The 25,383-nt window shown below is 50.9% G+C and overlaps 1 protein-coding gene, 2 long non-coding RNA genes and 1 other non-coding gene across 5 annotated transcripts in view; 3 read left to right on the forward strand and 1 right to left on the reverse strand.

Moving 5' to 3' along the window:
* The window catches only part of KIF14 (kinesin family member 14), a 43,729-nt gene extending 36,930 nt beyond the window's left edge, over nt 1-6,799 (forward strand). For both annotated transcript variants that reach the window (XM_070473817.1, XM_020907013.2), the window contains exons 26-30: nt 1,107-1,265; nt 1,870-1,992; nt 3,566-3,640; nt 4,381-4,519; nt 4,873-6,799. In XM_070473817.1, the coding sequence (XP_070329918.1) occupies nt 1,107-1,265; nt 1,870-1,992; nt 3,566-3,640; nt 4,381-4,519; nt 4,873-5,264 (888 nt within the window). In that variant the 3' untranslated portion in view covers nt 5,265-6,799. The remainder of the gene's footprint in view (nt 1-1,106; nt 1,266-1,869; nt 1,993-3,565; nt 3,641-4,380; nt 4,520-4,872) is intronic.
* LOC139037406 (uncharacterized) lies at nt 495-7,684 on the reverse strand. The gene is made up of 2 exons (XR_011490186.1): nt 7,596-7,684; nt 495-1,323 (listed from the first exon to the last, which is right to left on the reverse strand). It is a non-coding gene; the product is annotated as an uncharacterized lncRNA (long non-coding RNA).
* Nucleotides 7,605-25,383, forward strand: LOC139037405 (uncharacterized). Its single transcript, XR_011490185.1, has 4 exons — nt 7,605-7,693; nt 22,502-22,777; nt 24,168-24,256; nt 25,121-25,383. It is a non-coding gene; the product is annotated as an uncharacterized lncRNA (long non-coding RNA).
* TRNAE-UUC (transfer RNA glutamic acid (anticodon UUC)) lies at nt 22,345-22,417 on the forward strand. The gene has a single exon. It is a non-coding gene; the product is annotated as a tRNA-Glu (tRNA).

Genomic DNA, 25,383 nt, shown 5'->3' on the forward strand with positions numbered 1-25,383 from the left:
GTCCACTCCATGGCAGGGCCCCAGGGGAGGTTGGTGCGTGGATGGGAGAGGGGACAAAGAATGTTGGGGCCTGGGGGCTCTTCATTCAGGGAGGTTTCTGGAAATGGTCATGTGGCGTTTCTATTCACACATCTTTGGCCAGAGCGTCATCACATATGGAGCCGGGGTCCCTGGGACCTGCGTTTTTATTCAAGCAGCCTTGTGCCCGGTGAGGATGGAGGAGGGGGAAGTGGGAGCAGAGGCCCTGAGTCTGCCAATGCCCAGACCTCCGCCGAGAGACGCCCACACATCCAGGGGGCCAAAGTGGAAACCCCGAGAGACAGCGAAGCTTCTAGATGTTGGCCAGACCCTCTGGTGCCTCCCAGGCCTTCCCAGTCCTCTCATCTAGTGGGCTCTTTGTCATGTCAGGCACCTCCTGGGAGGGACTCTGCTGCGCTGACTGTAGGGTACGGAGTTAGAGAAGGCAAGGTTCAGAAAAAGAATGAGACCGGCACTTTACAGGAATAGACCACCTTTAATGAGGCGAAAAGGGGCAGCAGTCAGATTAGTGAGCTGCTGCATTAACCCACGAAAAGAGGAGGTATATATGGGCATATATGTGGAAAGCTACTGTCTTAAGGGGGCCTGTTCCTCTCCATGGTTGTTCGGAGTAGTTATCTCTTAAATGGCTGAGGCAAGGAATTTTGGAGGTCTGCCAGAGGCTGGACCAGCTGGGAGCTGGGCATAATCAACCTTAATTTTTTTTTTCCTTGGGGTGACAGAGTTCTTTGTTTTCCATAGAATGGTGGGGAGGACCTGGAGGGGAGTTTTAACTCCAGGCTATTTTGAGCCATGTAACTCTCCTTCGCTGACTGATCTGAATTCCGCACACCTCGCTGCGGCCTGCTTGTCTGTTGGTGCAAAAGCTGTTCGAGGATCCCCTGTGTCCTCCTCTCGTCCTCACTGTCAGAGGCTGCCGGGCTGCACGCTCTGTGGTTCTGATCAGACTCTTGTGAAGCACAGCCACTGTGGGAGTGGGCGCGGAACCCGTTTTCTTTGGTCTTCTTGTCCTTCCCTCCCCTCATCATCTCAGGTATCTGACACCTTGGGCCATTTTTGTCTTACAGGGATGTTCTTCGGATATTTCACCGATGGTCAAAGAGGCTCAAAAGCAAGTGATCCAAACCATACACCGAGCCGTCGCATGCGTGGGGTGGTCAGCGGCTCTTACCGGGGACCGGCTGCACTTCCTGGAGAGCGGTGCTCATGGGGCCGCCGGCCTGCAGGTAACAGGCCATGCTCACTCGTGGTGACAGCCTTCGTCTCAGGGAGCAGCAGCGTTTCCTGTCAAGGGGCCACGAAGCAGGAGAAGTGTTTACTTTTAGAGCTGTTCATACCTTACTAGTTTAGCAGAAGATGAAAGCTGTTACAGTCTGAGTGGATAAATGTACCCAATGATTTGGGATCCTGCCTGTACCTTCTGGGTCTTTGGCTTGATGGTTCCCGTCTGCTCTGGAGGGTGGGTGCTCAGCCAGCCAACACGGAGAGTGTATTCATAATTACATTGGCGTGTGATTCTAGAAAATGTGTTTTTGCTTTAATTATTCATGCTACTGAAAACACAGTGTTATATTAAAATGTTTGTTCTAGCCACATGGTGTCCTATCTAAGATGACAAACACTCTTTACAATATATGTAGAATATAGAAGTACAGACTTGCTGTTTTTTTTTTTTCTTACATACTGTTCTTATTCTAGCTTTAGTTGAATTAATAAACTAGGAATGTATCACAGTCCTAAAATAAGCAGAATATTTAACTTAATTATTTGATAATTTAAAATATATATAGAAATTGAATTTGCCAGTTAACGCTTAAAAACTTTTTCTAGGATGATTTTGTGGGTGCCGTTTGTGATGGTGTAGACTTGGGAATAAAGAGTCTCCTCGATTCTGGACTAGAAAAAGCAGAAGAGCTTGAGCATGAACTCCTAAGGCAGAGTCCCCAGGATGAGGTAAGACAAGCAAAGGAATGTCCTGTATGGTACCAGAGAGTAGATAAAATTGGCTTCTAAAGATAGTTTAACTCAGTGAATGAGGTCTTTATAAATTTATATATTTTATTTTTATTTTTAATTTATGTATTTTAGTTGGGTTATTTTTTATTGAAAATGCTGTTGGCATCCTCACTCCTGGTGATTATCCCAATTTCACACCAGAGTCACAGCAGCCGCTCGTGAGGTTAACCCTGTGGGTCCTGCCTTGGCCGCGGTTGTTGCCGGAGATTCAGGCGCGGACGAAACCGCGGATGGAGTGTGTCAGTGACCTAGCGGCCACGCTCCGCTTTTCCTTTTCCCCTCTGATTGGGGCTCTGCTTTTCCACTTGAGAATGGGAACTACTGTTTATTTATTTAGTTTTGTTTTTATAATTTTTTTTATATAGTTTTATTTTTTTATTTTTGGGTCTTTGTTGCCGCGTGGGCTTTCTCTAGTTGCGAGGAATGGGGACTGCTCTTCGTTGCAGTGTGTGGGCTTCTGGTTGCAGAGCACAGGGTCTAGGTGAGTGGGCTTCAGCAGCTGCGGCTCCCAGGTGCTAGAGCCGGGGCCCAGCAGTTGTGGCACATGAGCCTAGTCGCTCTGCAGCATGTGGGATCCTCCCGGATCAGGGATCGAATCAGTGTCCCCTGCATTGCAAGATGGACACTTAACCACTGGACCAGCAGGAAGACTTGGGTATCCACATTTAACGTCGGACCAGTGTGCAACTTATTTAGAAAGAAAGTCCACTTCTGTGACTTGGACACTCTGGCTACTTACTTGTAGTCTCAGTAACTGATCCCCAACCTCATGACTACTGGACGAAAACGCTTCTCCCTGGCAGATCCCATAGAATGCCAGGATTTTTATACTTCTAAACAATTTCGGAGAAGGCAATGGCAACCCACTCCAGTACTCTTGCCTAGAAAATCCCATGGATGGAGGAGCCTGGTAGGCTGCAATTCATGGGATCGCAGAGAGTCAGACATGACTAAGCAACTTCACTTTCACTTTTCACTTTCATGCATTGGAGAAGGAAATGGCAACCCACTCCAGTGTTGTTGCCTGGAGAATCCCAGGGACGGGGGAGCCTGATGGGCTGCCGTCTATGGGGCCGCACAGAGTCGGATACGACTGAAGTGACTTAGCAGCAGCAGCAAACAGTTATTTACCAACTAAGCTATCAGGGAATTGCAACCAGTCCATCCTAAAGGAGATCAGTCCTGCGTGTTCATTGGAAGAACTGATGTTGAAGCTGAAACTCCAATACTTTTGACCACCTCATGCAAAGAGTTGACTCATTGGAAAAGACCCTGATGCTGGGAAGGACTGGGGACAGGAGCAGAAGGGGATGACAGAGGATGAGATGGTTGGATGGCATCACCAACTTGATGGACATGAGTTTGAGTAAACTCTGGGAGTTGGTGATGGAGAGGGAGACCTGGTGTGCTGTGATTCATGGGGTTGCAAAGAGTTGGACACGACTGAGCAACTGAACTGACTGACTGAACTGAAACAGTTATTTGTATAATATTTTAACATTCTCTGTAGGTTACCAAACAGATGAAAGCTAATGCCCTGGGACTGATCGAATCCCTCGGAAACCTCTTTGCTGAATGGAAAACAGTAAGAGAAGCTCTTAATTGTTTTCGTGTTTGGTTTTGTTGAGTGTGTTTTTCATCTCACTGCGCTCCGGCGTGGATGTGCTTTTTAGTTTTAGTTTCTGTCGCTTGCTGGTGACTCTTCTCTGCCTGTTTACTGGAAGCAGGCAGGTGCAGGAACTCTCAGGCATCTTCCTCTTGGTGTCTGACTTGGTTGGTTTAGTGATGGATGAAATTGTGTGCAGACACTGAGTGTATTAATGTGTCATGCCTGTTTCTTTCTGCTGCTGTCAGTTTTTGCTTGAATAATCACTATAGGCTAAAAAATTATGTTTAATAATCAGTATGCTCAAAGATTTTAAAATATAGGCAAATTAGACAAATTATTTTACTCATGTCTCAGGTAAATAGAAAAATATAAACTAAATATGGAATCAAAATTTCTATAGCTTGAAAATGTTAAAATAAGCAGGAGATATAAAGTTGAACTCTTAAAAATTAAACAAATTAATCTTTTATGATAATTGGGTAGTAAACAGGTACTATTGTTTTATTTCATTTTCATAAAATAGGAAATTGGACTTTGATTTTTAAATTATTTGAAAGTTTTTGTTTCTTTTGAATATAGTAATTGTTCATATCACATTTTGGTCTTGAAATTAAACTGTCATTTTGAAGGTAAAATTCTGGCAATTAAAATTATTTTGACTGAGCTTTCCCTCCATGTAACCTATTATGTATTTTTTAAACTATTTTTTTATGCAGAAAAGCTTCAGAACTCAAGTACAAGAAGAAAATTCTGAATGTGAAGATTTGAAGAAGATGATTAATCTTGCCCAAGAATTCTTGAAGTTAAAATGTGGCTTAGAGCAAACTATTCAAATTATTATTTCTGCTCTGAGAGGTATGCAGTGCACATGGAATTTGTGGTTAATCAGGAGTTGACAGTTTGAGGAACCTCAAACATCTCATTTCTAGTTTGATTCACTCGCTGAGGCCTCATCAGTGCCCCTCGCTGGCATTATTGACTTGTAGGAACTTGTATGATTGAATTCCCACTTAATATCTGTAAGTTCCTCTGCCTAAACTACTAGATCCTGAAGAACAAGTTGCTTATTTAACAGATGCACTGAATGCCCTTAAGTTGCCTGGAGTTGTCCCAGTGGGTCACTTGGCTAGACGTCTCGGGTCACATCTCCGAGCCGACTCCCTGGGAAGGGATGGTGAGGTGACCACCTCTCCCCTCTCCTTGCACAGGGCACCGCGGGGACCTGGCCCTCCTCCAAGACTGTGTGCAGCGTCTATGCAGCTCGGCCCGGGGTCTCCACGGCAACCAGAGCGGGTGCCCTGAGGACAGCAGGGCCCGAGCTGGCCACCGGGAGCTGGAGTCTTGCGCCACCTCACTGCTCCTGGGTTTTGAATTTGAAGAAGGACCTGGTTTGTGGGGGCCCTGGGAAGCTTGCAATCAGGGTCCCAGAGCAGCAGGACGAGAGCAGCCTGGGTCGGACAGGCCTGGCCCCCAGAGGACCCGAGGAGTGCCCAAGCGGGTGTACGAGCTCCCGGGCCCGGCCCCGGGCGGCTCGGAGCAGGGTGTGCTGCCCACCCGGGAGGGCGCCAGGGAGGGGTCTCCTCCCGCCAGAGAGCAGTGAGCCCACTCCAGAGCCGGCCAGTCCGTGCGCGGCCTCCTCCTGGGTGTTGACGCTGATTTCAGATGCCTGAATGTGCAGCCGCAGGCTTCCCTGCAGACGATGTAAGACAGGTACTTACCATGTCAGAGTCTCGTGGCAATCAGACAGAATTGGGATTCAAAACCAAGTGAGTGGTCCTTGTCCATTGCCTGGAAATGTCGATGTTCGTCTTTAACACGGGTGTGCTGTCTGGGGCTGGCTCACTAGCCTGTGTGTATGGGTTCTTATGGGGACTGTGGTGACTGGGGATAAGTTATTTCCTGTGAGTGGACACCTTCATGCCTGTATCTTCACTCCCTTGTAAATACAGTAGCTACGATGAGTTTTATGGTGAAGCTGCCAAAGCAAGTCTAACCAGGGCAGCTTAACCTGCCTTGTTGAATCTATAACCCTTTTCTTGGAAGATTAACTGGTTGCCATTCTGAATGGTGTGTTCAGGACAGTTTCCTTTTTCTTTGCAAATTATGAGTAGCTTCCTAATATAGTATAATTTATATTAACCTGGCATGCCAGCTCACTTCTTTATCTGCCAGGGGCTTCGTGTTAGGGGCTGTGTGAATGTAACTTCAAACCGATTGAATAGTAATTCAACTGTTGGATGGGCTTGGGGAATCAGAGGCCAGTTCTTCTCTTGATAACTCTTGTCTGATGAAGACATAGTGAGTTTGTGCATGATTTGATGAAGATTTAAGACCCTTATTATATCTCTGAACTTAAAAAAACCTTTATCTACAATCAGGTAATAGAGGTCATATTGCACTTTGGGGCTCATCCCTCAAGGAGATTGTTTGACATTTTTGGCTGCAGAAATGTGTGTAAACTGAAGAGATACCCAGTGACCTGGTGTGGGTGAGGTCGAGCAGGTCTTGGGCAAGAATTATTTTGAGTAACCGGATCTCCCCCTTGTCCCCCGCACGTGCAGACATGCTGTGAGCCTGGAACGGCTGTGGGAGTCAGTGCCGGGGCACCTTGGATGGCTTTCTCGTTTGGCAGAGTTATTCTCACACAGTGACTGGTTATTACTTATGATGCTAATGAACCATGTGTTTTCAGGTGCTTTAAAACGGTGCAGTTTAAAAAATGTGCTTTTGTTTTCTTTTTTCTTTTTGGCATTTGAGCTTGTATTCGCTCTGAGGGTCCATATGCATTTGTCATAGTCAATGCTCTGCCAAGTGGCTCTTTGCTGTCAGGTTTTAGGAAGAGCAGGTGTACAGACAAGGACCTCTCCTGAAGGTTGTTCCTCTTGGAGGAACTTCCTACAGTATTACTTTGGTAGTTTTTATCTTGATGTTCACTATTTAATCCTTACTTTCTGCTTTCTAAACTCAGGACTTCATTGGTCAGAAACCTTTTAATGTCTTTGTAAAATTTTGTATATACATATATTTATACCCTGGATTGTTACACAATATTTAAACCAACTTTGCTAAGTATATTTCCTGTTGGAATCATGTGCGCTGATGAGATGTGTTATAATAAATGGATGGCTGTGGAAAGTCGCCTCTTGGTCTGTGTTCTTGCTCCTGTCCATGAAGTCAGTGTCTGACCTTCCCACCGCCAGTCATGAGACCCTGTCCCGTGCCCACCAGGTCGCCCTCGAGGAGCCCTGCCTCGTGTGGACGGTCACTGCCAGTGTCAGAGCCAGCCCCACTCCACTGCCCTCCTCATCCTGGCCCATGAGCTGGGCACCAGCCCCGCTGCCCGTCCTCCACGGAGACCCCACCTGCCCCTGATCTGCGCTCCCTCGGGGCGGGGAACTCTGCCCAGGACGCACGTTGTCCAGGGCCCCCGTCACTCCAGGGCCCCGTCACTCCCAGGCCTCAATCACTCCCGGGCCCCCGTCACTCCCTGTCACTCCCGGGCTCCGTCACTCCTGGGCCCCTGCCTGCTCTGCCCCGCGCCACCCTCCAGGAGACTCTTCTTAGTCTGAGCTTATCGACTCCCCTGAAGAACTGCCTCCAGGGTGACGCCCAATCACACGCGGCTCACTCCCGCCGCCAGCCTCATGGAGCTCAGTCTGCGCAGCCCGCGCGGGGCCCTTGCGCCCGGCCTCGGGCTGGTGACACGGGAACCTCCCTCCTCCTCCCCAGCTCGTCCGGGCCTGCCCGTCCCTCAGATCTGGAAGTCTCTCCATCTTGTTCCCTGAGCGCTGGTGATGGACGGGCAGGGCCCCGAGACGCCGGGAGACAGCGGCCTTGGGCCCTGGGAGGGACGATGGGTCACTGCAGCGGTGAGGCGGCTTGGCCGGGCCGCAGGCCCCCCACCCACAGGCTGAGACACGCGAGGTCTGACCTGGGAAACGGCGGGCAGTTTACCGCTCTGGGCAGAGTGAACGCCGCTGCAGGGGAACTGCGCGTGCGCGCCTGCGGGTCGCGGAGACGGGGCGCAAGGTCAGCCGGGACCGGGCATGGCCTGAGGCGGGGACTCGGGGCGTGGCCAAGCGGGAAGGCGGGGCCTTGGGCGGGGACCAGGGGCGTGGCCAGGCGGAACCCAGCGGGTCCTGGGGCGGGGCGTCTCATGGGCCATCAGGAAAGACCTGGCCCCACAGCCTGGACCTTGCGCGGTTAAGCCAGGAAGTGATCTCAAATTTGGACTCTAGGAGCATCCCTCCGTGTGGGGGACAGGGCGTGGCGTGGGATGGCTGGGGGTTGTTCTCCAGGATGCCTGGGCCAGGGTCACTCACTGTCAGCTGGACAGTGAGTGGGTCCTGGAAACGTTCAGGGGGGCAAATGGATCAGATGTGGTGACCTAGTGAAGGGGGGACTAGGGAACGGAGGGAGAAGACTGGAGTCCAGGTGTTGGGCCCAGGCGGCAGGTGGGTGGGCACCGTTTCCTGGGATAGGAAACAGAGGCGAGGCTGTGGGGAGGTGGACTTACTCGTCACAGCTGCCATGACAGGTACCCCACACCTGGCGGCTGAAACAAAGGGAACTTAGTGTCTCACAGTCTCACTGCCGTTCTGGGTATCGTCACGAGAGCATCAGCTGTAAGACATTCACGGTTTAAATGTCTTCTCATTTTTTATCCACACTTGGTGAGACATACTCCCTGGAAAGCTCAGTTTTCTTCAAATTGACTTTTTAATTGAAGCATGACAAATACATAAAATGCACAGATCGTGTGTCCTGCAAGGATTTTCACCATGGGAAGACGTAAGTGTAGCCACGACCTTGATAAAGAAACAGACTACCACAGACACCCAGAGACCCTCCACATGCCCACTCCTGTCGTTGCCCCCAGAAGGTGACCACCACCTGACTTGTGACACTGTCCTTAGTTGTGACGGTTGGACCTCGTACAGATGGAGTTGCACCTGTGAGCTCTTTAGAGTCTGGCTTCTGCTCACTGTTACGTTTGTGACTAGCAGCTGGTCTCTCCTTTTCACTGCTGTACAGTAGTCCACCATGTGACCATATCACAGCTTATATGCATGTGGGTGAACTGACCACCCCGCTCCCACCCTGGGTCCCGTACCCTTGGGCCCGTAAACTTTCAGTGCCTTCCCCGCGAGGCTGGGTGAATTCCCTGCCATGGCTGTGGTTGTCTGACTGCCTTTGGCCAAGAGGACAATAGCAGGAGTGACGTACAACCTTGGAGGCCTGCTGTGAAGGCGGGCCGGTTAGCTCTTGTACGACCACCGCCGCCCTGGGACCCGCATGTGCAGGCTGGTTGCAGGAGGATGAGAGGGGCTTGACGCAGAGGCTCCATCCCCGCCAATCCGGACCCCCTGGCGGAATATCACTGATTCATGAGCTGAAACGAGTGCCGCCACCGCTGCAGAGCCTGTGCACAGCTGGCCCCGTGTTCCCCGGTGCCCCACAGCCTGTCCCCTTGGCAGGCGGCTTATTCCCTGCTTATTCCCTGGCTTTGGTTATTAGAGTAATAATGACACGGACTTCCTTGAACCTGTCTGCTGGTGCACACACCTACAGTTCCCCAAGTGGCTCAACGTTTTAAAACTGAATAGAAGAAAGAGATAGAATGCAATTTCCTTTAACAATTTTATTATAAAAATATACCGTATTCTCCAAAGTAAAACTAGGCCTTTGGTTTCATCCAAATCTCTAGAAAGATGCATGTTAATTGCAGACAGACAGCCCTAAGGGCGGAGGTCGGTGGTTAAGCACTCTGCATGAGGCTGCCCGCTCGCCCGCACACAGGAGGGGCTGGTGGGAGTGGGGTCCCGGGGTCCACGTGGGGCTTCTCTCTGCCCCTACAGGCTGCACTTGACTGGTGCTCCTGGTGGGTGCGCTCGTGGGGACCGCCTGCCACCAGTGCACCCCCAGTGGCCCCCAGCTCCCCGTCACCTCGGGAGCAGGGCCTCCCTGAAGCATGGCCCCTACAGATCTGCTGAGCAAGCTGCGGCCCCGTCACCTCTTCGTGTGAGACCCCACTGAGGCGATAATGCCGGAGGGCCACACTGTGTGAGCCGTGGGGTCCAGGAGCGCAGGTCAAGAGAGAAAGGTGGGCTCAGGTTGGACTGATGTGGCTGTGAGTGGTGTTTCATGATACAAAGTTTACCTCTGATTTAGAAAGGAATTTCTTGTGGACAACAACTCAGGTTCAGGCTAAGAGAGGTGGACGGGGTAGACATCCGTAACTCTTGGAAGATATATTACTGTTCTTGATACTTTCGTTTCATTTTGCAGTACGCCAACTGGGGGCATTACAAAATTGGCCTATAAGCAGAGTTTTGCAGCCACCAGGGGGATCAATGCAGACTGAGTGCTGGCTCTGCCCCCTCTCTTTCGGTGGCTGGAGCTGCGTCCTCGGACGGCCTTGCTCTTGACCTCATGTTTAGATAACAGAGTGGCAGTCAAGATGCATAAAGTGTTAACAGCTCCCACGAGACTTTGGACCTCAGGAAACCCGTTGTGTTTAGGCAGAGGGGGAACAGGGATGTCTGATGACCAGGAGCCAAGAGTTGGCTGGAATAAATCGGGACCCAAGTTGGGAGAGGTGTAGCTGCCTTTGTTGTTCAGGAGAGAAGAGGCTTTGTTCTGTGCAGCTCCCGCTAGACATGGACGGAATGTTCTGGTGACTTGAGAGTTGTGCCCGACTTCATTAAACATAAAAGCGAGGCTCAGTGCTTACTATTCATCTGTTATCTCACTGAATCCTCACAACAGCCTTGCCAATTAGCTACTATTCTCTCTCTCTCAAAGTTGAGAAAAGTGAAGTACAAAATGGTTGAGTGACTTGCCCAAGGTCACAGAGCTGGTAAATGATGAATGCAAGTGGTCTGGATCCAGACATTCTGCTCTGGACCACTGAGGGGGGCTGAAACATGGCTGCCCATCAGCACCACCTGGGGAGATTTTAAAAACTATTAACCCCTAAGCCCTGATGCCAGAGATGTTTTATTTAGTTGGCATGGAGTGGGAATGTCCATTGTTGTTTCTCAGTCACTCAGTTGTGTCTGACTCTTTGCGACCCCATGGACTGCAGCACACCAGGCCTCCCTGTCCATCAGCAACTCCTGGAGCTTACTCAAACTCATGTCCATTGAGTCACTGATGCCATCCAACTATCTCATCCTCTGTTGTCCCCTTCTCCCGCCTTCACTCTTTCCCAGCATCAGGGTCTTTTCCAGTGAGTTGGCCGGGCCCCCACTGTGGTTTTCACCCAGAGACTCTCGATGCCGCCCCAGCCTGGCTGTCCCTGGCTGAGGGCGCAAATCCACATGCAGACCAAATTCAGGATGGCACCCGATCAGCTCCTTCACACGTCCACTTGGCATATGCAGAGAGAATCTGTGGGTTTTCTATTTAACTAGTGCAGAACAAGAGTATAAATCAACACACCAGCAGTGCACATCCTTTTGAGTGTATTAATGTTTCTAATGTAGTTGAAGCACCAGAAATCATCTGAAAGTGATCTCAGTACTAATATAGATCATAGATCATTCCGAATAACACTTGATTTTAGCCCAAAGCTTTTGACCCTATTAACATTTAAACACTGAATGGGATTATAAAATACATATGTGTAATTTCAGAAGCTGAAACTGATAAGCTTTTAAAAATATGATTGAATACTTGTAAAATGTATGTGAGATCTTAACTTCGTCACAGGCAGCTATTTTGTATAAAGGGTTATACATTTAATGTCACAGACCTGTAAGTGTTGTGTCAGATAATGACAATGCTGTGAAGAAGATCAAATTGATTGAGGGGGGGTGGAAGGTGCTGGCGTGGTGAGGGTGGGGTTGTGTTCCATGCCACAAGTGAGGCACGAGGGAGGCCTCGCTTGTAGGGAGCTGTGAGCAGAGACCCCGGGACATGCTGAGGCTGAGCAAGGCCTGGGGTAGTGAGGGGCCTGGGGATTGGGGTGGGGGCGAGCCCAGGCGGGGCGGGAGAGGAAAGTGTGATCAGTAAGAGGAAGGGCAGTCTGCAGAGGAAGGAGGGGCATGGGGTTGGGGAGAGCCCCCCACCATGCAGCCCCAGGGGGTGCAGAGGCCCTTGGGTCTGCTTGCAGGAGATGCAAGGATGAGGGGAGTCCCGGGGCCCAGGCTGTCAGACTGGGAGAGGTGTCTTACACACATGCGCGCATGCACACACATGTGTGCACAGGCACACACATGTGCACACACAGACACACGCAGATTCCACTGCAGGTACCAGGTTTCAGCCCCCACCGCGTCACTACCTTCCAGGTGGGTCCCCACCAAGGGCCGTGGGCAGCTGGGGAATCAGGGCTGCCCAGACTCACCCCAGGCCCCCCACCTCCTAGAGCAGCCTGCTTCATGGGTGCCTGGAGGAGCGGGATTCACATCTGTAAACATAGGCTGTGGAAGGTCCGCCCTGTGAGTCTCTAGACCCAGCCTGTGGGGCCGTGGATGGTTCCGAATCCAGTTCCAGACCAGACCTGGGGGCCGTGGGTGGCTCCTCAGCCCAGGTGACCCAGGGCCATGCACCAAGCCTTGACCACTCCAGGCCTGGCTTCCAGAACTCCAGATCAGAGCGGAGGTGCTGGGGGCCAGCGTTGTGGGGTTGCAGGCCTCCCGAGCGGCTCCCCCGGGCTGATTCACACCAGCATGGCTTCCACCAGCTCCTGGTAGGTGACCGAGTGGCAGGCACTCGGCCGGTGGGGACGAACCGAGCTCCCGGCTCTGGGCGGACAGGGGGAGCCTCCATCACCCTGTGTGTCGCAGGAGTCGCCCTGAACTCCCACCCCACTGTCAGTTGAGACGCGAACACGTCCCCGGCCCTTTGTCCTGTCCTGTGACCCAGCGCTAGCAGCAATGCCATCCCATGCGTTTGCTTTAGGTCATTGTAAGGACATTTTCAGGTTTATAGCAATTACTCCCATCTGGGTATAAAAGCTTGGTCACATGGTCCTTGCAAACACATTGCTCCTTTGGCATTGAAGAGTGGTCGAGGACTCACATATTTATATACCAACACTCAAAATACTGCAGGAAAATACATACAAAATGTCAAGTCTAGTTAAAGTTCACATGACATTTCCAAGAAGCACTGTCAGGGAGCGAAGTTACTGTGTGTCTGCAGACACCTGGATACGTTCGGACCTTGTCAGTCGCATGATCAGCCAGAAACACACGAGCCCTTCCGAAGGTTCACGCTCTATTTTACATATGCTTAGCATTTTCTAGGTTAGTCTCTTTGCCTCCAAAGTACACAGGCAATTATCAGAAAGTTCACTGGTTTCTGTAACAGAAACAGCTAGTGTTTCCGTTCTTTTTGTTTTGTTTCGCTTTGCGTCTCATCACGGAAAGTTGAGAATAAGCACAGTAATGCTCCTGCAGTTGACTCAGCAGCTGCCGTCTCAGCAGTTGGTTTCCTTGCCTTTCTCCTGAGTAGAATGTGAAGTATTGGGGCTGACACCCTTTAATCTGTCGGCCCCCAAGCATAATCCCAGTAATAGCCGTCGGAACGTGCTCACGCTGTGACGTAATGCATGCTTGACTCCCGGGGTATTTTCTAAATCCTCCAGCAGGAATGGTCTCCTTTAGAGCTGCACTGGTTTATGCAAAGAGACTGGGCTCCTGGACTGTCCCCTGGGCGGTGAGCGCACAGCATCACAGAAGCATGTGGGGAAGAGGCCTTTGCAGGCTCGCCCTTCCGTGAAAGCGCGCAGCCGGGGAACCTGAGAGCTCCGGGGTTTGCCTTCACCTCTTGGTCTATAGAGCTGACTTCAGAACAGATTTGTGTAGAGAAAAGGCAGGGCCCCAGACATGAGGCAGCTTTCGGGGAACCAGCACTGGTCCTGGTGGGGCCTGGCGTGCCTGCCAGACCCTTCCCGGCTCTGACGCTGTTCTTCAAGACGTGCCCCCTCCAGCTTCCCAGGGTCAGAAATGACGGCCTCTCAACTGGTGCTGGCTGCCACTGGTTTTTTTTTTTTTAATATTGATTAATTTGGCCACTCAGGGCCTTAGTTGTGAAGATCTCCGGTCTTGATTGGGGCCTGTGGGATCCAGTTCCCTGATCAGGGATTGAACCTGAGCTGCCTCGGGAGAGTGGGGTCTTGGCCACTGGGCACCAGGGGAGTCCCCGTTGCTGGCTTCTGTGTCCCTAGGCAGTGTGATCACAGGGAGGCACACCCCCCAAATCAGAAAGTGGGTGAAGCACTAGAGTGAAAAGACAGACAACCAGGACGGGACTTCATTTTATTCTGTCTTATTTGATAGAATCCAAGTGTTTCTAAATTGTCAATTTAAAAAAAATTTTTTAAAAAATACTTTAATTTTTACTATATATACTTTTCTATGGATTAGTCCTTCAAGTCTCAAAAATTTTGTTTTCTACTTGTAAGTTCATGAATATATACCAACAACAAGACAACAACAATTATTAAATTGTCAAGTTTTGCACAGAAGTGAAGGGTAAATTCTTCAGCGCTCAGCTTTCTTCATAGTCCAAGAATTGATGCTTTTTAGCCGAAGAATTGATGCTTTTGAACAGTGGTGTTGGAGAAGACTCTTAAGAGTCCTTTGGATTACAAAGAGATCGAACCAGTCCATCCTAAAGGAAATCTGTCCTGAATATTCATTGGAAGGACTGATGCTGAAGCTGAAGCTCCAATCCTTTGGCCACCTCATGCGAAGAACTGTCACTGGAAAAGACCCTGATGCTGGGAAAGATTGAAGGCAGGAGGAGAAGGGGATGACAGAGGATGAGACAGCTGGATGGCATCACCGACTCAATGGACGTGAGTTTGGTAAACTCTGGGAGTTGGTGATGGACAGGGAAGCCTGGTGTGCTGCAGTCCATGGGGTCGCAAAGGGTTGGATACAACTAAGCAGCTGAACTGAACTGAACTGAAGGGTAAATAAGCAGAGGCCAACATCCAGAGAAAAGGCTAAGCTTTTTAAATTTTGTCCTATTCCACCTCTTCCCTCCCCACACTTTCTGCTTCTTTCTGGTGGCCTCCTCGCACTCCACCCTCCACAGCGACTAGACAGGGCCTCCCCCAGCCGCCAGCTTGCAAGCTGCTCCCGCACCGTGGGTGCTTGCTCCAGGGTCCCGACTGGTGCAGGCGGGACATCCAGGAGCCGCTGGGCTTGGGGCTGCCCAGCTCTGCTGAGGGTCCTGGGAACCAGCAGAAGCCCCTTGGCCCCAGCACTCGGATCTGCAGAGAGGGAAGAGGAGGACGGAAAAGCAGGTTGGGACAACAGTCAGCAAAGACAGTGTAAGAGGCTGTGTCGACATGTCATTTACTGTCCGTCAGCATTGTCCTCTTACCGGTCCCCCAGCGGGTCTCGGTCCATCCAGAGGGCCAGAACGGCCACAAGGCCTCCTCTCTGGGGGCAGGCTGGCCACTGTCCCCACTTCCAGGGGACAGGGTGTCCAGGGGAGGGTGTGGGGGAGCCACTGACCACAGCTGCCCAGGAGTCCCCGCCATGAACCGTGTCCTCACGAGAATGTTGAGAGCTCAGGGCCCCTCACCCACAGGGGAGCAGGGCTCTAGCAAATGGAATATCTTGGATTCAGCCTCCTGGAGCTGCTGAACTTCTTGCTAAACTTTATGGCCTATACATCTCGCTTTCCAGAGTATGCTGAATGCGAATACGTTTTTCTAAGGATCGAGTTTTTTCTGGTCTGATCATGAAAATATAAGAAAGTCTTTTGTAAAAATGTAAGATAAATCGAGACAGTAAAAAAAAATATATCACCTGCCGTCCTTACTGCACAGAAATAGTAACTGCTCTGAAACGTGGTGAGTAATAACGTGGGCCTTTTTACGCACACAGGAGGTTTTGGCAGCATGCTGCACCTGGCTTTTCTCACTTACTATTTTATATTTCACGGATCCTTTCCTGTTAAGTGCTTTTTAAAAACACCACCGAAGTGTCTTCGTTCGGAGCACACGAGCAGGTCTTCTTTGGCTCGGGCCCTGCAGGCCGTGGCGGCGCCGCCCGGACAGTCCGTTTTCTCCGGGGACGTGAGGGGCTGACATCAGGAGAGCCCAGGCGAGGGGCCGCGCGTGCTGTGAACACAGCTAACAACCCATTTCTCACACTGAGGAGCTCCTCCCCCCGATTATGCACGGGTGGAATAAAAGTCGTAATTAGTTTAGATCTTTCCCGAGGCCTGAGGGCGGCAGGGGCGTTGCAGGAAGCCAGCCTCGGGGTCCCCGAGCCCCTGGGAGGCGCCCGGGACACCCTTGTGAGCCCGCAGGCTCTCGTGGCTGCGGGGCCTTCGGCTCTGGCGGCGCAGATACAACGTCTCCTTCACCGCTTCTCCTCTCACTCCTGCGGAGACGAAGCCGGCTCCTGCTCAGAAAGAAAATGGGCCTGGACCAATTCATGGCACGTGGACACCCGCGAGTCCAGAGGGGCCGCAGGACAGAGGCCAGAGGTCAGCATTGCGGGCGGGAGGCCGTGTGACCCGAGGCAACTCCCCCCCCCACCCCGACCTGCCCTGAGTCTCCTTTTGGGGGGTGCTTGAGACCCCTCCTGTCACTCAGAGTTGATTCTGTCTCAGGCTCCTGGTGGGTGGGGGCCGTGTCTGTGTGGTCACTGTGTTTAGTCCCCGGACAAAACCTCTTACCCTGTCACCAATGAAGGTGTTAAATCTAATTTATTTTCTGATGAAGCAACTCACTCACCAGGTTTGAAGTCCAAAAGTCACCAAACAACATCTGATTAAAAAGCCCTCTTCCCACCCTGTACCCCAGTCACCCAGATTTTCAATTTCTTATGGGTCCTCCTATAAATATTTTATGCATCTATAAGCAAATCCATGCATGTTTTAAATTTTCTCTTTTTTGAATCAATTGGTACATTCTGTAGACACTCAACTTTGTTTATGTAACAGGATCCTGGAAATCATCTCAAAATTCACAAAGAGCTTCCTGATTCCATTTTATGGCTGCATGGAAGCCCTCTGTTTGAGCCAAAATTTAGCTAACAAGATTTTCCTCATAAATTGACATTTGGGTTGTTTCCATCTTTTGCTATCACAAATGAAGCATCAAAGGATAATGGCGGGGCAAGTCATTTTGTACGTCTGATGGAATCATGTACGCTTTTGAATCTCACTAAGTGGGCTGGTGACCTGACTCGAATAGCTGACTCACTGGAAAAGTCCCTGATGCTGGGAAAGATTGAGGGCAGAAGAAGAGGGTGTCAGAGGATGAGATGGCTGGATGGCATCACTGGTGCAATGAACATGAACTTGGACAAACTTGGAGAGATGGTGAAGGACAGGGAGGCCTGGCATGCTGCAGTCCATGGGGTTGATAAGAGTCAGACACAACTGGGCGACTGAACAACAAAGTGGGCTGGAAATGGAAAGGAATTAGCTGAGGGAAGACAAACGTAGTTTCCCCATAAGGTGGGCAGGAAGCCAGCAGGTTAGACCTTCTTCCTTGGGCACACACAGGGCGCTGCCCGGGAGGGGGTCTGGCAGGTGCGGCAGTGGGGAGGCTGAATGTAAGAGCTGAGGCTTCGGCAGGCCAGGAGCAGCCGGCTGTCGGTGCCGCATCTCCAAGACTGCGTCTGTCACGCTCCCTCACCAGCCCCATCTTCTTGTGTACCTGTTTGACTTATTCTGTGTTTCTTTGGCCATTCCTCCTGGTCTGTGGGCTCTTGGTTCCCCACCAGGGATGGAACCCAGTCCCCAGTATTGAAAGCACCGAATCCTGGACCACCAGGAAATCCCTTCTCCTATTTTTAAAGAACCGAGAAAAGGCATCAGACGTCACAAACTTGGAGTCCAGAGTCTTATCAGTCCTCTGTCTTTAGTGGCAAAAAAACAAAAGCGGAGCGTCCTATTGGTTTTAATCAGGCAAATCCTTCTTCACTTTGCTTTTCTGACAAAATTTCTGAACCATCCTCTGCTGTGTATTTTCTCAGATAGTTCTTAGGATAGTTTTGTCAAATGTCAAATGGCAGTATTGTATTTGAGTTTCAGGAGCCTGTGTGTTAATGGACAGAGTTTTTCTCCATGAGGTTTCTCCTCTCAGCTGCATTTTGACTCTAATCCAAGACGAGGGCCCCTGTAGGCAGATGACCTGAGATTAGAGGCAGGTAGCCGCATTGAGCGGGAGCTCCTTCGTTATCAGAACAGTTAGAAAGGGAAAGACGTGTCAGTAGAAGCCTTGAAGCCCTCCAGGGAGGCAGGTGGGCACGCACACGCTCCACTGTGCCGTGTATTACGGAGCGGCTCTGATGTAACCTGTCCCGCGTATGCCTGCGTTTCCAAGGTGACCTGGAGGGTCCCCACCGCAGGTGTGCGTGGGGGTTCCGTCAGTGTGAACACAGCCACCCACGCTCCTGCTTTGTCCCCTCGTCCCCCGTCCTGTGGGTCGACGTGTTGTCGGAGAAGTCGAGCATGGCTCACGCAGCTGAGTCCAAGTCGGAGGCCTGGGTCTCCAGGTAGACGGCAGACGGTGAGTTCACGCTACACACCGGAGCTTGTGGGCAGCCGGAAACGCGGACAGACGCTTCCGCCGGCCACGCCACCTCGGGGAACGTGCTTTCTCCTTGGGTTCGTTCAGTGACACGGACAGACGCTACAGCCGTCCACGCCACCTCGGGGAACGTGCTTTCTCCTTTGGGTTCGTTCAGTGACACGGACAGACGCTTCAGCCGGCCACGCCACCTCGGGGAACGTGCTTTCTCCTTTGGGTTCGTTCAGTGACACGGACAGACGCTTCAGCCGTCCACGCCACCTTGGGGAACATGCTTTCTCCTTGGGTTCGTTCAGTGACACGGACAGACGCTTCAGCCGGCCACGCCACCTCGGGGAACGTGCTTTCTCCTTTGGGTTCGTTCAGTGACACGGACAGACGCTTCCGCCGTCCACGCCACCTCGGGGAACGTGCTTTCTCCTTTGGGTTCGTTCAGTGACACGGACAGACGCTTCAGCCGTCCACGCCACCTCGGGGAACATGCTTTCTCCTTGGGTTCGTTCAGTGACATGGACAGACGCTTCAGCCGTCCACGCCACCTCGGGGAACGTGCTTTCTCCTTTGGGTTCGTTCAGTGACATGGACAGACGCTTCAGCCGTCCACGCCACCTCGGGGAACATGCTTTCTCCTTGGGTTCATTCAGTGAAAACCTCAGAAGAAGAAAGAGAGAGAATCAGCTTCCTTTAAGTTCTCTGATTTAATAAAGACTCCCCCATGAGGGTGTGAATTAATTATAAGCATAAAGCTTGAGTTCTTTATTCGGTCACGGGAGCTTTAACTTAAAATGACAGCAACGCAGGACGTCTTTCTCGTACAGAAAAGGCTGAGTTTATGACTTCACAAGGACTGCCGTGGCGTCTCATCGGCCTGGGTGGACTCACTGCTAACAGACAACCCTCAGATTGTGTGGCCTGCACAACATGCCCCTTGATTTCTCACGCTCTTGCAGTCTAGTTGGGGGGTGGGGAGCAGGACTCTGCTTTATGCAGCCACTCGGGGCCATAGCCCTGACCCGCTGGGCACCCCACTCTCCTTTAGGTTCTCGGGACTCCCTCCTTTCAGCCTGCTGAGGGGAGAGAAAAGGACGGGAGGTTTTCATCGGCCAGGCCTGGACGTAGAGCTTCCACAGGCCAGAATTTGGCTGCTGGTCTCATTCACCGCAAAGGAGACGAAAAATGCCGTCTCGTTGCGTGACCCGGGAGGAAGGGCCACTCGGACACTGGCGAGCACGGGTGTCTTCTGCCAGAGGCCTCGCTCACTCACCCGCTCGCCCGCTTCTGGCCGTGTTGAGTAGCTGTGCCGTGACAGCACTGTCTGCGGCTGGGAAGACCCGGCAGCCCACGGGATGCAGGGCTGTCCGCCTCTGGGAGGATGGAGCCCCGGTTCCGAGTCCTCACCTCGTGGCCGGGTGACTGCAGCCCCGCGAGCCGCTGGGAAGGCAGAACAGAGCTGGCGGGGCTGCTGTGGGGACCGCGGGGGACGCCAGGTGAAGAGCTCCGGGCGGGCTGTCCAGGCCTGGAGCCAATCATCTGTGCCCTGCTGATCACACATATTGATGCATCTTCAGGGTTTGCATTGCTTTTCCTGTGAAGTCACAGAATTCACACAGAGTGCGCCTGCCTGTCAAATCGCGAAAGAGTGGATCTGTGCTTCTACTGTCAATGTTTATAGAGTAAAAGCCTGGGTTTTCTGGGACTTGCCTGGTGGTCCAGTGGTTAAGACTCCGAGCTTCCAATGCCGGGGGCCTGGGTTCAATACCTCCTCTGGGAACAAGTACCCCATGTGCCGTGACTGGGTGCTTGGTTACCTCAGTCGTGTCCGACTCTTTGTGACCTGTGGACTGTGGCCCACCAGACTCCTCTGTCCATGAGATTTTCCCGGCAAGAATACTGGAGTGGGTTGCCATGCCCTCCTTCAGGGGATCTTCCCAATCCAGGGATCGAACCCTTGTTTCCTGAGTCTCCTGTGTTGCCAGGGAATTCTTTACCACTGTTTACCACTGGGATAGTCATATGCTGTGAAAAAGAAAGAAAGAAAAAGAAAGAAAGAAAAAGCCATATACTATGAGGTGGGGCAAAAGAGTAAAGGCTGGATTTTCTTTTTTTTTAAATTTTCTTTCTGCTTAAACATGCATCCAAAACAAACACACTAAAAAAGCCCTTCACTCTTCAACCTAAACATTCTAAGAGTTTTATTATGGCTCATTTGTCCTATCCTTACCGAGGAAAGTGAAGATTCACTTGAGGCCCGAGGAATCTATACAATTAATGGCAGTATTGGTGAAGTGCAGGTCACAGGTTTGCCAAATAACCTGGAACTTGATGGATGTGAGAGTTGGACTATAAAGAAAGCTGAGCGCTGAAGAATTGATGCTTTTGAACTGTGGTGTTGGGGAAGACTCTTTGAGAGTCCCTTGGACTGCAAGGAGATCAAACCAGACCATCCTAAAGGAAATCAACCCTGAGTATTCATTGGAAGGACTGATGCTGAAGCTGAAACTCCAATACTTTGGCCACCTGATGAAAGGATCTGACTCTTGGAAAAAACCCTGATGCTGGGAAAGATTGAGAGAAGGAGGAGAAGGGGACGACAGGGGATGAGATGGTTGGATGGCATCACCGACTCAATGGACATGAGTTTGAGTAAACTGGAATTGGTGATGGGCAGGAAAGCCTGGCGTGCTGCGATCCATGGGGTCGCAAAGAGTCGGACAAGACTGGGCGACTGAACTGAACTGAACCGATGGACAAAGGGCAGTCAGCCTCCCTCTGTAGTGCTCACACTGGCCACGAGATGGCAGCATCTCACAGGCCGAGGTGAACCTGTCCGCCTGGCTCCTTGGTCTTGGTCTTGAGCCCTGACTTCAAAATAACTATAAAGATGAAAGGAGCAGTAAAAAATGTCAACATCTTTTTGTTCTTAATATTGTGAAAAGAAATATCTCCAAACACTCTCAAAAAGTTCTCCTGTGGCATTTTATATCCATTCTTTATGCCTCGAGGCCAGCAGAAATAACGCAGGTGCTGTATTTTACGGACACTGTGTGTACACGCGCACCCCGTGGGAGGTTCTGGCTCACTTTCCCAGGGCCCTTTGAGCCTGACCGCCGTGCACAGGTGGAAGCTGACCTCCACCGAGGGCGCCGATGGACAGCTTCATCTTTTTCCTGGTGAAGGAAAACAGAAGGAGACATCCAGAGATGTTAAAACCAGTGGGGGAATTCTGGCAATTTTCATCTGTTCAGCTGTAATGGAAGCCAGGCAGTGTTTTCCTGCTATTTAGCATCTGCATGGGTTTTCCAGAGAACTGAGTAAATAAGTGGGAGTGCAGAGACGCCGATGGTGACAGAGTCCGAGAAGAAAATGTCCCTGATGATGGTGCAATCCCAGGAGCTCTCATTTATTGAGACATCACCATACCATGTCACTGTACATCACTTGCTTGGACAGCAAGGAGATCCAACCATCCCATCCCAATGGAGATCGACCTGGAATATCCATTGGAAGGACTGATGCCGAAGCTGAAGCTCCAATACTGTGGCCACCTGATGTGAAGAGCCGGCTCATTGGAAAAGACCCTGATGCTGGGAAAGACTGAAGGCAGAAGGAGGAGAGGGCGGCAGAGGATGAGAGGGTTGGATGGCATCACCGACTCGATGGACCTGAGTTTGAGCAAAGTCTGGGAGATAGTGAAGGACAGGGAGGCCTGGTGTGCATGTCCACGGGGTCGCAAAGAGTCTGACACGACTGAGTGAATGAGCCCCACCCACTGTGCAATAGTCAGGCGCTGTCCGTGGGGCTTGAGTGTATGATCTCATCTAACCCTCACACACAGAAGATTCTGTCACTGTAAACTTACAGGTGAGGAGACAGGCAAGGCAGGGGGAGGAACTTGCTCCAGGCTGCGCAGCTAAGTGGTAGACGCAGGACCTGAACGTGGATTTACCTGACTTCAAAGTCAATTAAAGGCAACTCGAGCTCTTGTTTTTCTAACACGTCATATCTGATCCCCCAGTTAAACTCTGGGCTTTTGTGGACGTTTGCACTCCCCTCAACCATCCTCATAACTCACTATTAACCTTCTGCCCCCTCCCCCAAACAACACTTGATTCCTGTATTTGCCCAAGAATCTAGCTAATGTTTGAAAAGTTTTGATCCAGAGAATTCCCTGGTGGTCCAGTGGTTAGGACTTGGTGCTTTCACTGCTAAGGGCCTGGGTTCAATCCCTGGTTGGGGAACTAAGATCCCACAAGCTGCAGGGTAGGGCCAAAATAATAATAATAACAATGCTGTTACTACTACTAATAAAACTTGATTCACAGACTGAAGGAAGAAAAACAATGAAATTGGGGACATCTTCCCCCAGAACCATGGAGTGGAGACCCTGACCTGGAATTAGACTCACCCTGGTGGCTCAGATGATAAAGAATCCGCCTGCAATCAGGAGACCTGGGTTCGACCCCTGGATTGGGAAGATCCCCTGGAGGAGGGCACGGCAACCTGCCCTCCCCCAAGAACTCTCGCCTGGAGAATCCCCGCGGACAGAGGAGCCTGGTGGGCTGCAGTCCTTCGGGTGGAAAAGACTCAGACGAGGCTGGGTGAGTAACACTTTCACTTTCTTTCATGAAATGCTAAAAATATTTGGTCACCTTTTTGACTACTCTTAAGAAATCAACGCAGTCGAGGACGTTTGAATCACTGTGATCAGGACAGCGGGGGAGCCGGGGCTTGGACCAGATCAGCGAAAGAGGGCTTCGGCGGATGGCTCTGCTTTTTCTCACATAGAATTATTTCCACGAAGCTTTCAGCATCTACCTTCTCCCCTAAGTTCCCCATTTAAACATTCCCACTGATTCTCTGCTTTAATGAGAAGCAGCTTTGGTGTTCCAGCAATCGTTCCGGGGCCTCTCTTCAATGCTGTCTGCAGGTTTCATTTTTGCGTGGGTAGCTGGAAAACTCCCCCAGGAGCCTGGGAAAAACATCAGTGTCGCTACAAAAATGGACTCTGGGCCCTGCCTCTCCGACCTGCCGAGCTTTAGCGTGCAAAGCCCATCAGCGAGGTGAGGGTCAGGCCGGTCATTCGCCGTCACTGCCGGTGGACACTGGTCTTTGTTCTGGGGAAGGTGAGGCTGCAGCCAGCAGTGTGGCTCATAAAACATGTTTACGACGGCTGCCGCGGCAGAGCCTGCTGGGGGCTGGGGTTTCAGGGAGCGGAAGCGCGCTGGGCTGTGCCCCTGGGGCCGCCGCTGCAGGCCCCTGAGAGGACCCCCCCAACCCCGTGCAAACGCCGCCTCCTGGGTTTTTCTCCTCCACGTCTCCTTACCTCGCCCTCCTCCGTCTCCTTGATCTTCTTTTCTTCCCCAAAGACAAGAAGAATCCATCTCCAAGTGGGTTCTCTCTTCCTTTTTTCTTTTTTAACATGGATGAAGGCAAAATAATTCTCATCATTATTTCTTAAAATTTTATCTTATAGTGCAGTAAAATTGATTAACAATGTTGTATGAGTTTCAGGAGTATAGCAAAGCAATTTAGTCATGCATATACCTATATCTATGCTTTTTCAAGTTCTTTTCCCGTTTACGTTATTAAGAATATTGAGTAGAGTTCCCTCTGCTATGCAGCAGGTCCTTGTGGCTCATCTGTTTTACATATAGGCGTGTGTATCAATCCCCAGCTCCTAACTTATCCTTCCCCATCCCTTTCCCCTTTGGGAATCATGAGTTTGTTTTCTGTGTTTGTGTCTGTTTTGCAAATAAGTTCATTTGTGTAATTTTTAGATTCCATACATAAGTGACACGTTTACGATGTTTGCCTTCCTCTGTCTGACTCACTCCAGTTAGTAGGATACTCTCTGGGTCCATCCATGCGGCTGTGGTTCTGCTTCATCCGTGATAAACACCTCTCTCTTCTCCACCTCTCTCTTCTCTCTTCTCCACAATCTTTTTTTTTTTTTGAAAATTCTCCAAAGGGAATTATTTCTCTTTTCAGTGTTTCTCTTACCCAGAGCTGTGTGTGATGCATGAAGCCTGGCCCCTTGTGCTGACGAATAACTGAGAGAGATTTGCTCCTGAAGCCAGGTGAGCACGCAGTTTCTGCCAGCAGCCTCGCCTCCCAGCCTCCGTGGCCAGCACCCCTCCTGGCATCCCCTTGGGGAGAGGGCCGCCCAGCGTGGGACTTACTTCATCTCCCTCCAGTTTTCATGTCTCCTAGCTCCCTAAATCTTTGGGCTCATATTTAATAGGCCTGTTTTTGTGTAAATCAACTGTAAACCGTTCCCGTGGGGACCTGGAGCTGGTATTTTTATGACCCAAGGACAGTAAAACCCGCCTCCAGATAGGGCAGCCATGGGCTCTGGGATTGAGTTATTAAAGCTCCAGTAAGCTCCGGTTCGTGCCACCCCGTCCTGAGGGCCCGCCTCTTCTGCAGCCTGAAATTTCCCCAGTAAGAATGGGACTAAAAGCAAGCCCACCCAAGATATCCCAGTGTCTCAAGGTCGCCTACAGTTTGAGAAGGAGTCTAGTTGGGGCGTCCCGGGAGGGTGGGAATGGAGGAGGGGATGGGTGCAGTCAGTTCCCCACGTTGTGTCTTGAGTAGGATGATCCACTGATCTACAGCTTGCATATTTCCCGTGTTCATTTCTGACCATGTTCTTCTGCAGCAGAGGATTCCGAACGGCGGCCAGATGAGGCCTCCCTGCATGTTCTTGTCTGGCCTCCTTGCTGAGGATGGGTTGCACTTTTAAATGGTTGAAAAAAATCAAGATAGTATTCTGTGATGTGAGAGTTGCGTGGAATTCACGATTTAATGTCCATGGAGAGAGTTCTACTGGGACACGCCTCACTTCCCCGTCCACGTGCGGGCAAATTTGGGGCTGTCCTGGGGCAGGGGGTCATTGCTGCAAAGCTGAAAACAGTCCCTCTTGGGCCGTAAAATGTCTGCAGATCCCTGGTCTAGAAAAACAAAAGGATGCCTTGCGGAGAGCGAAAGAAGGTGGTGGAGGAATAAGATGGGGAGATTGCTTGCCTTTGCATAAACACATCAAAAACTCATCAAAACATGAAACAGCGCCTACAGAGCAGCTTCTACATGACAGCAGAAGACCCCGGACTTCCAAAAAGGCAAGCTAATCTCCCTGGAGCGAGACATCAAGCCAATGTTGTAAAGCAATTATCCTTCAATTAAAAATAAATAGAGTAAAACAGAA

Source organism: Odocoileus virginianus, chromosome 11 (genome assembly GCF_023699985.2).
Source record: "Odocoileus virginianus isolate 20LAN1187 ecotype Illinois chromosome 11, Ovbor_1.2, whole genome shotgun sequence".
Classification (NCBI taxonomy): domain Eukaryota; kingdom Metazoa; phylum Chordata; class Mammalia; order Artiodactyla; family Cervidae; genus Odocoileus; species Odocoileus virginianus.